The 13,859-nt window shown below is 57.6% G+C and overlaps 1 protein-coding gene across 2 annotated transcripts; it reads left to right on the top strand.

Annotated features, from left to right (window-relative positions):
• Window positions 1–1,582: 1,582 nt before the first annotated feature.
• On the top strand, window positions 1,583–12,003 carry Dll4 (delta like canonical Notch ligand 4). 2 transcript variants are annotated; one of them, XM_063250271.1, is made up of 12 exons: window positions 1,585–3,233; window positions 3,341–3,610; window positions 4,105–4,162; window positions 4,991–5,254; window positions 5,611–5,671; window positions 5,750–5,880; window positions 7,407–7,576; window positions 7,926–8,145; window positions 9,044–9,231; window positions 9,529–9,746; window positions 10,358–10,466; window positions 10,939–12,003. In XM_063250271.1, exons 1-12 carry the CDS (start codon window positions 3,168–3,170, stop codon window positions 10,942–10,944), a joined length of 1,761 nt encoding a protein of 586 aa, XP_063106341.1. In that variant the 5' UTR covers window positions 1,585–3,167; the 3' UTR covers window positions 10,945–12,003. The 2 variants fall into 2 exon arrangements, with proteins under 2 accessions (XP_003475476.1, XP_063106341.1); XM_003475428.5 differs by having other exon boundaries at window positions 1,583–3,233; window positions 9,044–9,746.
• Window positions 12,004–13,859: the final 1,856 nt, after the last annotated feature.

Genomic DNA, 13,859 nt, shown 5'->3' with positions numbered 1-13,859 from the left:
GGCCTGCTTCCCCGCCTCCAGCCTGCCCGGGGCGAGCGCTAAGGCTCGGACTCCGCCGCGCTTCTGCCCGGTGCGGTGTGTCAGGTCCCAGGCGCGGTCCCCAGGGAGCGATGATGGGGACAGGCAGGAGTGAAGACTCTGCGCCCGTTGCCCTGGGGACAGCTTAGGCTACTTGGCAAGGAAGGTGTCCCGAGGCTCCACGAGGCTCCTGTCGCACCCCAATAACCCGGGGTTCCTCATGGTTTAGCAAGGCCCCAGGTGTTGGTTGGGCCTGCTGGGTGGAACTGTGTGTGGTGGCCAAGCCAAGGGAACAGCAGAAGCAGAGGCCTCCAGGTACATTGCCGGTGGTCCTTACAGAAGCCCAGGCCTCCGTCATGCTCCAGGGACCAAGATCAGCAGGAGCCCAGGCTGGTCAAACCCTGGAATCTAGGCCCACTCAAGGCAATGTGTGGCATCTCCCTCTGGGGGGAGCATCAGCAGATTTTGATGGGTGTCTGGTCCCAGGTGCTCTGCAGTCTCCTGTCACTTCACAGCCTCCATCTTTGAGCCCACATTACATGCACATGCATTACATTTTTTCGCCCTCAAGTCATATTTGGGAAAAGAGGAGTCCTAGCTATGAGGCCTCCAGAGACATTAGGACCCTCACACTGGGATGCCTATCTCGCAGTTGGGACCCTCTCCAAGCTAGCAAACATAGGTACTAGGACCAGGGTGGCATCCTGGACAGGAAATGAACTTCTGGGATGGTGAGCCTAGTAAATAGGTGCTTCTGCGAATTTAACTCTTGCTTCATTGGATCAGGCACGTTCTACATCTCTAGGATTCCTTACTGCGAGGATAATAATGATCCCAACTCTTGTTCATCCTTGGTCATTTGCAATCTGGACATCTCAGTCAGGGTAGGCTAGAGACTAGTTTCAGGTCTACCAGTAGTAAGTAATACCAGAGATGCTTGGTGCAGGTAGATGTTTTCCCTGAGTCAAACAGGTGCTGATGCCAGGAAAAAAGAGCATGTTTTTATGAACTCTCAGGCCAGGATTTGGGGGTGGAAACCCAGAGAGTTAGACAGGGCTGGATGCCAGCTAGAGGAGAGCAAGGAGCACCCTCTGGCATCCTAGGCAGGTCCATAGAATGCGAGGAGAAGATCTGGAAGCCCACTTGCCAGGATCGCCGCGAGGCACGCCCCGGGTCCCCCCTCCCTCGGGCCTGGGACTCCGCCAGCCCATAACCTACATTAACTCCGAGCGCAGCCTGGGCCCATCTGCCGGCCCCCGCCCCACTTCGGTTCCCCACGCCAACCCGCTCGCGCCAGATGGTGGCTGGGAGGGGTGGCCGTGCGTGGGGGACCCCGGAGCCCGTCTCCTCACCTCGCCCTCCCCCAGCCCACGCTCCCAACCTCTTGTTTCTCATTCCCCCCCAATCCACCACTACCACCCGAGTCAAAAAATCAGACCATGCTTGGCATTGGCAGCTGTTGGGCTCCGCCCGCCCCCTCCACCGCGGCCTCCCCGGGGCCCGCACCGCGTCCCCGCTCCCCCTGCACTGATCTTATCGTCCAGCAACAGCCATAGCTGCGCGAGGCTGACAGCTGAAGCCACAGGGCCCGGCCGCCCGCGGCGTTGCAGAGCGAGATCCCGGGGCACTCCAGAGACTGAGAGCAGCCAGCCCTCTCAGGCCGCGGTCTCCAGGGATCGCGCGGGTTCCGAGAAGGCAGCTGCGCTGTGGCGCGCTTAGCAGGGAGGCCACCCGGAGAGCGAGCGGGCGAGACGAGAAGCCGCGAAACCCAACCCCTGTGGCTGCAGTTCCACCCCGCAGCCGCCCTATGAGAGGGCTGGAGCCGCGGGGCCTCACCCCCACCCGGACACTGCAGTGGCCCGAGGCAACTCTGGGGTCAGGAGAGTTCCTCCTCCTCCAAGCGAAGCGGCAGGACGCTGGCGGGGCTTAGGGGGTTCCAGGGGGCCAGGGTGGGCCAGGGAATTGACGCGAGACCAGGTGAGCAGGCCCTGGAGGAGGACCACAGGCTCATTACCATACAGCTGAGGACTCCTCCTCGGCTACCTCGGGGACCACGCCCCGCCTCCCCACCTCGGGGACCGCGAGTCTGGGCGCTGGCACGAGCCGAGCCAGGCAGGGGTCTGGCCGGGAGGAGCAGGCACGCGCTGGGGCCGCCCGCCGCGAGGGGGAGACGCCCACCAGGTGCGGGCGGCGGGTCTCGCGTCTGGCGCGCTGCGTCCCGGCTCCCCGCTCGGAGGACCGCGTAGAGGTTAACGCGCCTTTCGCTGCTTCCCGGCTGCGCTGGGGACGCGGGGTGGGTGGGCGAGCCTAGGTCGGAGGTGGACGAGGCGAGGGCTTCCGAAGCCCCGGGAAGGAGAAGCAGTAGACCGGCGTTCCCTGGCGCTAGTTTTCGCTTTCGGCATATAAATTGTTTTTACCTGCTGGAGGACGGCAGGTGACCGCACCCGCCACGGTTGCGCCGCCCACGGGGACTCCCTGGTGTCTCCGCCCCCAGGACCACCAGGGGGCCGCCCGCTCCCCTCCCTCCCATCTCCCGGCGGTCTCCCCTCCGCCCTGTCCTCGGGCAGCTGGGGTCTCAGCCCTTAAACAGGCAGTCACAGTGGACTGGTCACTTCGGCCCACGTAGAACTGAGGGTTCGAGGGCTGGAAGAGGAGCAGAGGGGCGGGATCTGCGTCCGACTGGCTAGCAGGGAGGGGGCGGCGGCCCCCTCCGGTCAGCGCTGGGACTGTGGCAGTTAGAGGCTGGGAGGGGAGGGGAGATTGACCGAGTCTGAGTGACAGGCGGCGATAAGAGGAGCCAATATATATAAGGACGGCTCCGGAGCCTGCAGGTTTCAGTAGCGGCGCTGCGCGCAGCCCAGAAACACGAGGCTGAGAGCCCGCTCGAGCGCTTCGGTGCCGCGCACCCGCCGGCGCGCCGTCCAGGATTAGCCCGAGGACTGGTCTTCAGCGTGGCCGCCGCCCAGTGGCCCTCACCTGGATTACCTACGAGACTGCTGCCGCGAACTAGCGTGGAGGCGACCGAGGAGGAGGGTTTCAAGAGCTGCTGGCTTTTCAGTGACCCCACTAGCGGGCGGACGCGCGGGAAAGCAGCATCCCTAACAGAACCAGATTCGGGGCCCGCAGGTGGAGAGCGCCACGCCGGGGGAATGGCGGCCGCGGCCCGGAGCAGCTCGGGCTGGACGCTACTGCTGCTGGTGGCACTTTGGCAGCAGGTAACATCCCGCGTCCTCTCCGTCCCTCCCGCCGCGCTCCGGGCTCAGCCCTGCGCCCGCGGAGCTGACCGCTCTCCTCCCTCCTTCCCTTGGTCCCCGTGCGATAGCGCGCAGCCGGCTCCGGCGTCTTCCAGCTGCAGCTGCAGGAGTTCGCCAACGAGCGCGGCGTTCTGGCCAGTGGGAGGCCGTGCGAGCTCGGCTGCCGGACTTTCTTCCGAGTCTGCCTAAAGCACTTCCAGAAAGTCGTTTCGTCCGGGCCCTGTACCTTCGGCAGCGTCTCCACGCCGGTATTGGGCACCAACTCCTTCGCCATCGGGGACGACAGTAGCGGCGGGGGCCGAAACCCTCTCCAACTGCCCTTCAACTTCACCTGGCCGGTGAGCACAAGCTGGGCGCGCTGGGGGGTCTCAGAAGCCGACAGGAGGGAGTACCTGGGGATCCAGCCCCCTCCCGCGATCCTCCTCAAAAGCATTCTCTTCTGGCCCTTTCTTTCCGATTCTCTCCTGGGACCTCATCCCTGAGAAGACTTACCAGTCTCCATCTTTCCAGTCTTTTGCGCTCCCTGCCCCCATCACTTGGGACTCAGTTTTCATTACCAAGCACCCTGGCGCGGCGCAACAGCCACCCCCACCCCCACCCCCCCGCGCCCGCGGTTCTCACTTACCCTCCCCATCCCTCATCCCTCCCTAGATCCTGGGTTCTCTCGCCTTCCTGGCTTGCGCCACGCTGTACGCCGACCCGTTATGTGGACCGGGGCGCAGTAACTTTATCCTGCAATTAGATTAATTAAACTGGCCGCGGAGAGGCACCCCTCCTCTTCCGCCCTGCTCATCTCGCGCTCTCTCGTCCCCCACCCACTTTCGCTTCCCAGGGTACCTTCTCTCTCATCATAGAAGCTTGGCACGCGCCCGGAGACGACCTGCGGCCAGGTGAGTGTCTCGCTGCTCAGCCACAGGGGGGCGACACGGCGCAGCGCCGAAAGAGTTAACGTGTTGGAGGCAGGGGAAGCACGGGGTTGGAGTGGGGGGAAGGACGCTTTGCTTGGCCAGGAGCTGCGTCCCGCGCTGGACGCTCAGATTCCGCTCGCTGCCTGGACTCAGAGCACAATTGCGTTTCCTGCGGGTTATTTTTGGCGTGGGAACGCGGGGAGCACGGCGGTGAGAAAGGCCGAAGCTGCCAGCGCCGCTGACGGGCCCCTTCCTGTATTTTACACCTTTCGCGAATTCCGCTCCTTTGGAAAGGGAATAATGGCTTTGGGATGTTGTTCTGACACAGAGGAAAAAGGATATTTCAGCAGCACAACAATTCTCACTTTGAAAAGGAAAAAAAGAAAACCACTACCTACCTCTGGGAGCAGAACTTCTGAGGGGGCACCAGAGGACCCTGCTCTCAGGGTTCCCTGCCTGGAAAGCTTTTCTTCTTTCTTTCCCCCTGCCCCTTTTTATATTTTCCATTTTGACCTCTTTTCCTCTTTCTCCTCCCTATCTGCTTCCAGAACACTGGGATATCTTAACATCCTTCTATTGTCCCTGTTCTGAATGATATCAGGTCCCCTGCACATGCACACACAGGCAGCTAAGCAGCGGGACCCCTGGGTCCCTGGCCTGTGTTGCTGGCAGGCGGAGGTCATCTGGACAAGCAGGCAGCTTTGCAGCTGAGCAGCATAACCACAGCTGGGGGTGGAGGAGGCGATGGCTAGAAGTTGCCTCCTCTCAAGAGACAGCTGCCTTTCCTGACCTGGCCCTCTGCCCCTTCAGAGGCCTTGCCACCGGATGCCCTCATCAGCAAGATCACCATCCAAGGCTCCCTACCTGTGGGTCAGAACTGGTTACCAGAGGAGCAAACCAGCACACTCACGAGGCTGCGCTACTCTTACCGGGTCATCTGTAGTGATAACTACTATGGGGACAGCTGCTCGCGCCTCTGCAAGAAGCGCAATGACCACTTCGGCCACTACGTGTGCCAGCCAGATGGCAGCCTGTCCTGCCTACCCGGTTGGACTGGGGAGTACTGCGAACAGCGTAAGCAGCCAGACCTCCACTTCTGTGTCCATGGTGGTCTTTCTCAGCCAGTCTGCCTGTCAGTCCGGAGCTGGGCCCCAGGCCCACTGGAGATGCTGAGGGAGGCTGGGACTCAGACCATCCCTTCCTGGTGTTCTTCCCCATCATACCAAGGCCCACAAGGATCTGCAGTGCATTCCATCCAGCATGAATTCTCCTTCCTTGTGCCTTCCTTTCCCTTAAGATGGCCAGGACTCCTTTTAGAGGCCCAGAGTGGGAAATGAGCCCAGGAGAGCAGGCACCCCCAAGGCATGGAGGGAGAGTGGCCCATCAGTGTCCTCAGTGTCCTGACCTCAGCCTGTGGTTTCTTTCCTTAGCTATCTGTCTTTCTGGCTGTCATGAGCAGAATGGCTACTGCAGCAAGCCAGCAGAGTGCCTGTGAGTACAGGGACATACAGTAGGGGTGCCCTCCTTGGACAGGCCTCTTAGCTCACTTAGCCTCTCTGTTTCTCACAGCTGCCGCCCAGGTTGGCAGGGCCGCCTGTGCAATGAATGTATCCCTCACAACGGCTGTCGCCACGGTACCTGCAGCACCCCCTGGCAGTGTACTTGCAATGAGGGCTGGGGAGGCCTGTTCTGTGATCAAGGTGAGTCAGGGAAGGGGAGGAGAGGGCAGGGGCTGGGAACCAGAGCTGGTGCTAACCTGGCTGTTTCTTTGATCACCTGCTAACCTGGTGATCTTGAGACTTTCTAAAGGATCTTTATAGGGGGCCTAGAAAGAGCTGGTGGGTCCCTCTTCTGCAGGTGTTAAGGAGTCAGAGTGGCAGAAGAAGCCAGCAGTGTGACAGATTGGCAGCCTAGAGGTTGCCCTCATAAATTTTAGCAAGACCAAAGAGAGGGATGCTGGGCTCAGTTCCTCTTTCTGCCTTGTAGTTACCTATTAACCCTCTGAGTGTTTGCTTACCTTGCATGGCTGTTTGAGCAGCTCTCCCCTAAACAGCTGTCTGGTGGGGTGTGCCCATGGCTGCCCAGGCTGTGGCTGAGCTGGGTCTCTGGGTGGAGGGTATGACATCTGACTTTTTGATGTGGGCACAAAGAGGCACAAAGAGCTTCCCCCCTGTCCCCCAGTGGCACTCAACAGGCAGCTGTCTGAGCCCACACAACCTCTCTACCTGATGTTTGGGATTAGTCACTCTTCTGTCTACACAGAAGCCTTTAAGTCCTGACTTTGGGGGAGGGGAGCCTTCCTTCTATGTCCTTATAGCCAGCTGCAGTGTGTACCTTCCGTTTGCAGCGTCAAGTGGGATGCCTGCTGCCGTGGGGACTCCACATAGGCCCGGGGAGGGTGTAGCCTGCCGGGTGGGAAGGACCGGTCTAGGTCCCAGTTGGATGTTTCTAAGAGCCTGGCACAGTCCCTGTGTTCTTCATGTGTGTGACTGCCCCTCTTTTTTCTGCCCCTCTCTAACACACACACCTGGTTCCCACTGTTTCCTTTAACTCCATCCACACTTGTTCCCAGGTGACACTCACACATGCACTCATCATATGCAAACACAGCTTCACCATCCCTATATTTGCTCTGCCTGGTTCTCCCTTTCTGTTCTTCTCCAATTAGAAAACAAATACTTATACTCCAAAATACCTCTTTATAAGCTTTTCCTTTTAAAAATGTCTGGTCTCACCAACGTAGCTCCCATCTCTCTAGGCCAGCTGCTGCAATTTTACCCCTCCTTCCAGGCTTATCTCAGCAGCCCCTCCTCCATGAAGCCTTTTCTGACTTCATAGCCTTGCTGTGCCCTCCCTTCCTCCTCCTCTTCCTCCTTTTTTTTTTTTTTTTTTTTTTTTGTGGTACCAGGGATCGAACTTACAACCTTGCACTTGCCAGGCAGACGCTTATGCCACTGAGCTAAATCCCCAGCCTCAGCCCTCTTCCCTCTTGACTGACAAGTGTTTGTGGGCTTAGCTGGCAGGACCTTGTCTGTTTTATCAAGCTTGATTAACTGCACTGGTCACCTGTGGTTCCAGGTGCTCTGGTATACATGATTTTGTCAGGGTGAGGAGGTTATTTAGGGCCACAAGGCTTTGAGCTGAAACTTCTTGGAGTTGTGGAGGTGAACTGGCAGTGTAAGGAGGCCGGAGGTGATTGTGTCCTCATTAGTCCCTGTCTCTGCAGATCTCAACTACTGCACCCATCACACCCCGTGCAAGAATGGGGCCACGTGCTCCAACAGTGGGCAGCGGAGCTACACCTGTACCTGTCGACCAGGCTACACGGGCATCGACTGTGAGCTGGAACTCAGCAAGTGTGACAGCAACCCATGCCGCAATGGGGGCAGCTGTAAGGTGAGTGCTGCAAGGCAGAGGTCCAGCCAGGTGTATCTAGGCCTGCCCAGCCTAGGCAGCCAATATCGCAGACAGGCACTGTGGGCTGGTGGAGCCCCGCCCCCAGTGATGCCCATGGAGGAGAGAGAGGCTCAGAGCTGGAGAGGGGCTGAGGGTGTAGGATGGAGTCCGTGCTCCCTTGGCTCCCCACAGTTCAGTCTTCCTCACTGAATGGGAAAGTGTGAGACAGGACCTGTACTCTGTCTTTGATGTGGTTGTAGGGATGAAATGAAACGGTGATAATTACACCCTGCCCCCTTCCACTTTTCCCCCAGGGTCTGACTTTGGCCCCTTTACCATCTCTCTCCAGGACCAGGAGGATGGCTACCACTGCCTGTGTCCCCCGGGTTACTATGGCCTGCACTGCGAGCATAGCACACTGACCTGTGCTGACTCTCCCTGCTTCAATGGGGGCTCCTGCCGGGAACGAAACCAGGGGGCCAGCTATGCCTGTGAATGCCCACCCAACTTCACCGGCTCCAACTGTGAGAAGAAAGTGGACAGGTGCACCAACAATCCCTGTGCTAATGGTAAGACAGGCTTGTTGCCCTGTTAACCTGATCCCTTGGCTCTGGGGCTGAGAGCCTTCGAGGTGGGGAGCAAAAGAGGGGTCTGGAACTCTGGCTGGTTGGAGAGTGACTTCCATTTGCTCTGGAGGTGAAAGGCTGGCTTTGGAAAAGGAGCGAGTTAGCAGCAGCCCAAGAGGGGCTGTAGTGCACACTGGCGTGACTTCCATGTCAGCCAGGCCTAGCTAAGGAAGGCCTGTGCTGGAGAGAAGGTTACTGGGGCTTTCAAGTCCCTCCTCAAGAGGGCCGGCAATGCGGGCCGAGCCCTGCTCCTGGAGGCCACGGCTTTCCCTGAAGCCGCATGGAGCATGGTATGGCATCTGGGGTACCCAGTGTATTTTGAGTAGTCCTCGTCTCCTTGGCCCCGGTGACTATCTGCAACCAAGACAGACAGCACCATGGAGAAGAGAAGCTCAGCTGATGATTGCATTTATTTGTGCATTTACTCTCTGTCCTCATGTGCTGGCCTTCACACACCTCCTACCTGACCCTCAGAGCTATCCTATGAGGGCAGTAATAGTCTACCACACTTTGGCAAATGAGGATACTGAGGGTTAGGGATGGGGAAGTGACAGGTGCCAGATCCCCATCTGAAAGAGCCAGCTGAGGTTCAGACCCAAGCATCTGTTTCAGGCAACAGTTTTGTAAAATGCTAGCTGTGTGAGCCCACCGAGGTGCAGAGAAGCAGGGTTACCCCAAACTCTCAGTCTCCTGACTGCCCAGTTCTTTCCAGTGGGCTCTGTCTATGCTGGCTGTGCACATGGAGACAGAAGCACATTCCCACTCCGGAGATGGGGCCCAGCCCATGTGCCAGGGGATTCCCAGGTCGGTCGTTGCTGACTTGCACACTGTGTGTTCACAGGGGGCCAGTGTCTGAACAGAGGTCCAAGCCGCACGTGCCGCTGCCGTCCTGGGTTCACAGGCACCCTCTGTGAACTGCACATCAGCGACTGCACCCGAAATCCTTGTGCTCACGGGGGCACTTGCCATGACCTGGAGAATGGGATCGTGTGCACCTGCCCTGTGGGCTTCTCGGGCATGCGTTGTGAGGTGCGGATGTCCAGTGACGCCTGTGCCTCTGGGCCCTGCTTCAATGGCGCCACCTGCTACACTGGCCTCTCCCCGGACAACTTCGTGTGCAACTGCCCCTATGGCTTTGTGGGCAGCCGCTGCGAGTTCCCTGTGGGCCTGCCGCCCAGCTTCCCCTGGGTGGCTGTGTCCCTGGGCGTGGGGCTGGTGGTGGTGCTGGTGCTGCTGGGCATGGTGGCAGTGGCTGTGCGCCAGCTGCGGCTTCGGCGGCCAGACGATGGCAGAAGGGAGGCCATGAACAACTTGTCGGACTTCCAGAAGGACAACCTAATCCCTGCTGCCCAGCTCAAGAACACAAATCAGAAGAAGGAGCTAGAGGTGGACTGTGGTCTGGACAAGTCCAACTGTGGCAAGCAGCAGAACCACACATTGGACTATAATCTGACTCCAGGCCCCCTGGGGCAAGGGACCCTGCTCGGGAAATATCCCCACACTGACAAGAGCTTAGGGGAGAAGGTACCACTGCGGTTACACAGGTGAGCAACAATGGGGAGCCTAGGGCCTGGCCCTTCTCGCTGCATGATCTTGGCCTGGGTTCCTAGACCAAATGGAACCTGCTTTTAAACAGGGCTTTGTTACTGACAGGATGATCCTCTCATAAGCTGTCCGATAGGGGATCAGGCAAGGCAGGGCATACCTATAATCCCAACCACTAGGGATGCTGAGGCTGGAGGATGGCAAGTTTGAGCTCACCTTGGACTATATACTGAGTCCCTGTCTAAACAACAACAGAAAATCCAAAGATTTCTACTAGGGGATCTTTTTCCTAGACAAGACCTTCCAGTTCATTCATTCATTCATTCATTCATGGATGTGACATAAGTGTCCACAGTATGTCTCTTGTGATTTCCGTCTTCCCATGGCATGGCTCGCCACGTTGCCAGTGCTGCTTTTTATAGGCCATACAGTGGCTCTCTTAGCTTCTAACTGGCCCCTTGAGAGGTCTGCAGCGAGCGCCTTTGGCCAGTGTTTCCCCCGAACCCTGTCTCAGGTCCCCTTTGAGTCTCCTGAGTCCAGATCAGTGGCCTGCCCCTCCCCAGCCTCTCTCCTTCCCTCCCTCACGCGCCCCTGTCTTGTATTCCCTCAGTGAAAAGCCGGAGTGTCGAATATCAGCGATATGCTCCCCTAGGGAGTCCATGTACCAGTCTGTGTGTTTGATATCAGAAGAGAGAAACGAATGTGTCATTGCCACGGAGGTGAGTGCCGGGCTTGCCTTCACTGCCAATGTGTCCGCTCCTGCTTTGTGCGGTTGGGGAAGAGATCTGGTCACTTTCAATCTCACACCCTCCCCTGCAGCGGGGCTCGGAATTGCTCCTTAGCAGGCCACATTCAGTGGATCGTGGGTCCCTGACAGTGTGAAACAGGAGCTAGTGGTGCCCCTAAACAGTGTTGCATCTGGGCAGGGTAGTGTGGTACCTGGCCAGCTCGCAGGCACTGTTTCTCAGGTGCTAGGGCCCGAGGATGCCCTCCCACCCCACCCACTCGTTTCCTCCACTGGACCCCTTAGTGTAAACTGCTAGACGTGTGTGTTGGGGCAGACTAGAGGAACTGCCCCCTTTCCCTTTGCGACTGTGTCCCCACTGGCTTTTCCCACGAAGGCCCAGGACAGCCCAGAAGGGAGTGCTTATTCCTGGTGTAACCATTTCTGCACTCTGTCATTCTCTCCAGGTATAAGGCACAAGCCTGCCCAGAACACCCCAGATTTGGCCCAGTGGCTGGACCTTTCCTTCTGCACTGTTTACATTGCATCCTGGATGGGACGTCTCTATGTACTGTGCTGCTCTCAGGAGGAGGAGGCGATGGCAGGAACTGGATGGACTGTGAATTCGCCAAGACACGCACCACCTGGTGCACCTCGGGGTGTCTGTTGGCATCACATAGCAGCTGCACCAGCCAGAGAGGAACAGCGGAGAGGAGCGGTGCCACTTGGATCTGTCCTGTCAGCAGTGGCCTTTGGAGGCACCTTCTGGGGCCCTGGCCTGTTTTCCAGGGAGAGTGGCACTGGCCACATGAGGCTTGGAGCCACTGTGGTCTCCGCTGGCCTCTGTGTTCTGAAAGTGCCTTTGTCCCAGGCGCCATAGCGACAACTGGGCCCAAATCAGAAAGAAGAAGAGGCCAGTAAGGGCAGGGCCTCCTGTGGGCAGGAAAGCCCCTGGGTGCGGCTCTTGGCAGGATTGCCCTGCAGGTAAGGCGGTCACTCCAGGGGCAAGGAGTGCTTTTGGCCTTTGTCCCCAACTACTGTGCGAGAGCCTTGCTCAGAAGGCTGCCAGCCTCTCCCTGGCCCGCACATTCAGGGCAAGCGTCGCTAAAGCTTACCGGGCTCCCACAACCCTCTGGCCCTGGGTGCGCTGGACTCCCATGCACAAATGGGTGGAGGGCCTGCCCCTTTCCAGCCATGGGTGCCAGGTTAACTGAGGAGCTCAGGGCAGTTGCATTGGAAATTCCAGTGAGGGAGAAAGCAGGTCTGGTGCCACCGGGCCCTTCCCTCCCTCAAACCCAGTCCTACAACCTCTAGCCTGGGCTCTGCCCAGGCCCACTACTGCCCCTAGAAGCCCATTTTTCAGAAATCAATAATATGAGTTTTTATTTTGTTTGTTTTTTTTTAGTTTATTTTGGAATCTAGTATTTCAATAATTTAAGAATCAGAAGCACTGGCCTTTCTACATTTTATAACATTATTTTGTATATAATGTGTATTTATAATATGGAACAGATATGTACAGGAGTTTATTACTTCTTGGGTCCTGTCTTTGTGCTGGCAGAATGGGGAGCCTCTTCCCTACTTTCTCACCCCAAACAATGCTTTTTTATTGGTACTGGGAATCGAACTCAGGACCTTGTACTTGCCAGGCAGGTGCTGACTCCGGAAGATTCTTAAACCTTGTTCTCATGTTGCAGCCAATCGTCCCTCTGAAACTCATGACCTGGGGACACAGTTGGCTCTGGCATAGTGTGTGAAGAGCCCTTGTCACCACCTGGCCCTGGAGCAGCCTAGCCAGCCTCATCTGGCCCCAGCCCGGGCCAGTCTTCCTTGCCTGATGGCTTTGGGATTGGTGGTATTTCCCACTACCTGCTTTCCGCCCCCAGCATTCCTGGGAGAATGCTCCTCTGGCTGGGCTCTCTCTTTTCCTCAAACCAGAAGCTTCTTGAGCTCCCAGGGCTGGGTGTTTTGTTCAAAAGGAGTTCCTCGCCAGACAGTGGGGACACTAAGCCATGAGGACATCTAGATCTTTCATCCAGCTGTTGTCACTCTGCTCATCTCTCAGCACTTGTGGGGAACTGGTATGGGGGTCATCTTGGGCTCATCCACCTTGAAGCTGGCACATCCCAGAGGGTCTGGGTCCCTTGTCTACTCAGAGCTTCTGGACATTATTGCAGACTGGGTTTCTCTGACTGAGGTGCTAAGGAGGGAGTTTCCAGTCTACTTCATGCCTGGCTTCCTCTAAGGCACAGGATAGTCCCTAGGGTGCCACGCTCCTCTCTACAGCCACAAACACACCCCCGTGGAGAGCAAATCGTGACAAAATAAGCCATTGATAAAAATCTGAGCAGAAGTTCCCAGCTCTCAGCCTGTCCACAGTAAAGCAAAATAGAGCCCCCAAATGCTTCACTGCTAGTGGGGTTCAATATATGCAGTGAACTTGCCTCCGCGTTCTCCCTGCCACTCACCCAGTATGCCAGCCCTGGATGTGGGTGCTCATGCCAGAGCCAGGGGCATGCAGTGCTGCTCGCCTTGCCCGTTGCTCCCTGCTCCCTTCCCTGCACACACAGGGTATCAAACAGGAAAGGATTCAGGGAGCTGTTCCCACAGCCTGAGCCGGCAGCAGGGGGAAGAACAACACGACCTCACTCTTCCTGCCCAAAATGAAACAGGAAAGCAGCTCCCGGGCCCTAGGGGGGTGGGGGAAACTGGGCTGGGACAGAAGGCAAGATGACGAGGCTCCCATGTGGGGGACAGGTATGACACTCGCCGGCCTGCACGTCCACACCACCAGGCTGTGCTGGGCTGCACGGGCTGCCATGTCGGCAGAGAAGAGCTGGCTCACCACACTCACAGGCTCTGATACCCGAGGTGGGGAGTTGGGAGAGCCTGACCATGCTGGTTTCCAGGGGAACATGGGAACCCACACATGCTCCCACCTGCAGCCCATGCCTTGATCCACCTCTAGCAGCTCAGAAGCCAGGTCAGACACTGGGGGTGTGACCAGGCCACATCCATCGCCCCTCTCTCTAGGACTTCCCGAAAGTCACTCTTGAGGGTCCAGCTCCTTCCCAGTAGCAAGGGACTCAGGGCTTTCCTGAATACATGAGTGTCCAGGTATACAGATGTGCCAGGGGTGGCAGGTTCAACAAGGTTCAGCAACAGCCCCAGACTCACCATGAAGTGATTTCAAATGCCCACGTTTAGTTTGCACGGTATTTTACAGGTGAATTCTGAGAAGCTTGGGAGTCTTTTTTTTTTTTTTTTTAATACCCTCAGCTCCCCTTTTAATGTTTTATTTTGAGACAGAGTCTCTCTGTCTCTGGCTGGACTCGAACTTTTGATCCTCCTATGAGTCTCCCGGAGTGTTGGATTACAGGTTCACAGG

Source organism: Cavia porcellus, unplaced genomic scaffold (genome assembly GCF_034190915.1).
Source record: "Cavia porcellus strain 051 isolate PalLab524CR breed Dunkin Hartley unplaced genomic scaffold, mCavPor4.1 scaffold_6, whole genome shotgun sequence".
NCBI classification, from domain to species: domain Eukaryota; kingdom Metazoa; phylum Chordata; class Mammalia; order Rodentia; family Caviidae; genus Cavia; species Cavia porcellus.
This window is presented reverse-complemented; position numbering and strand designations above follow the sequence as displayed.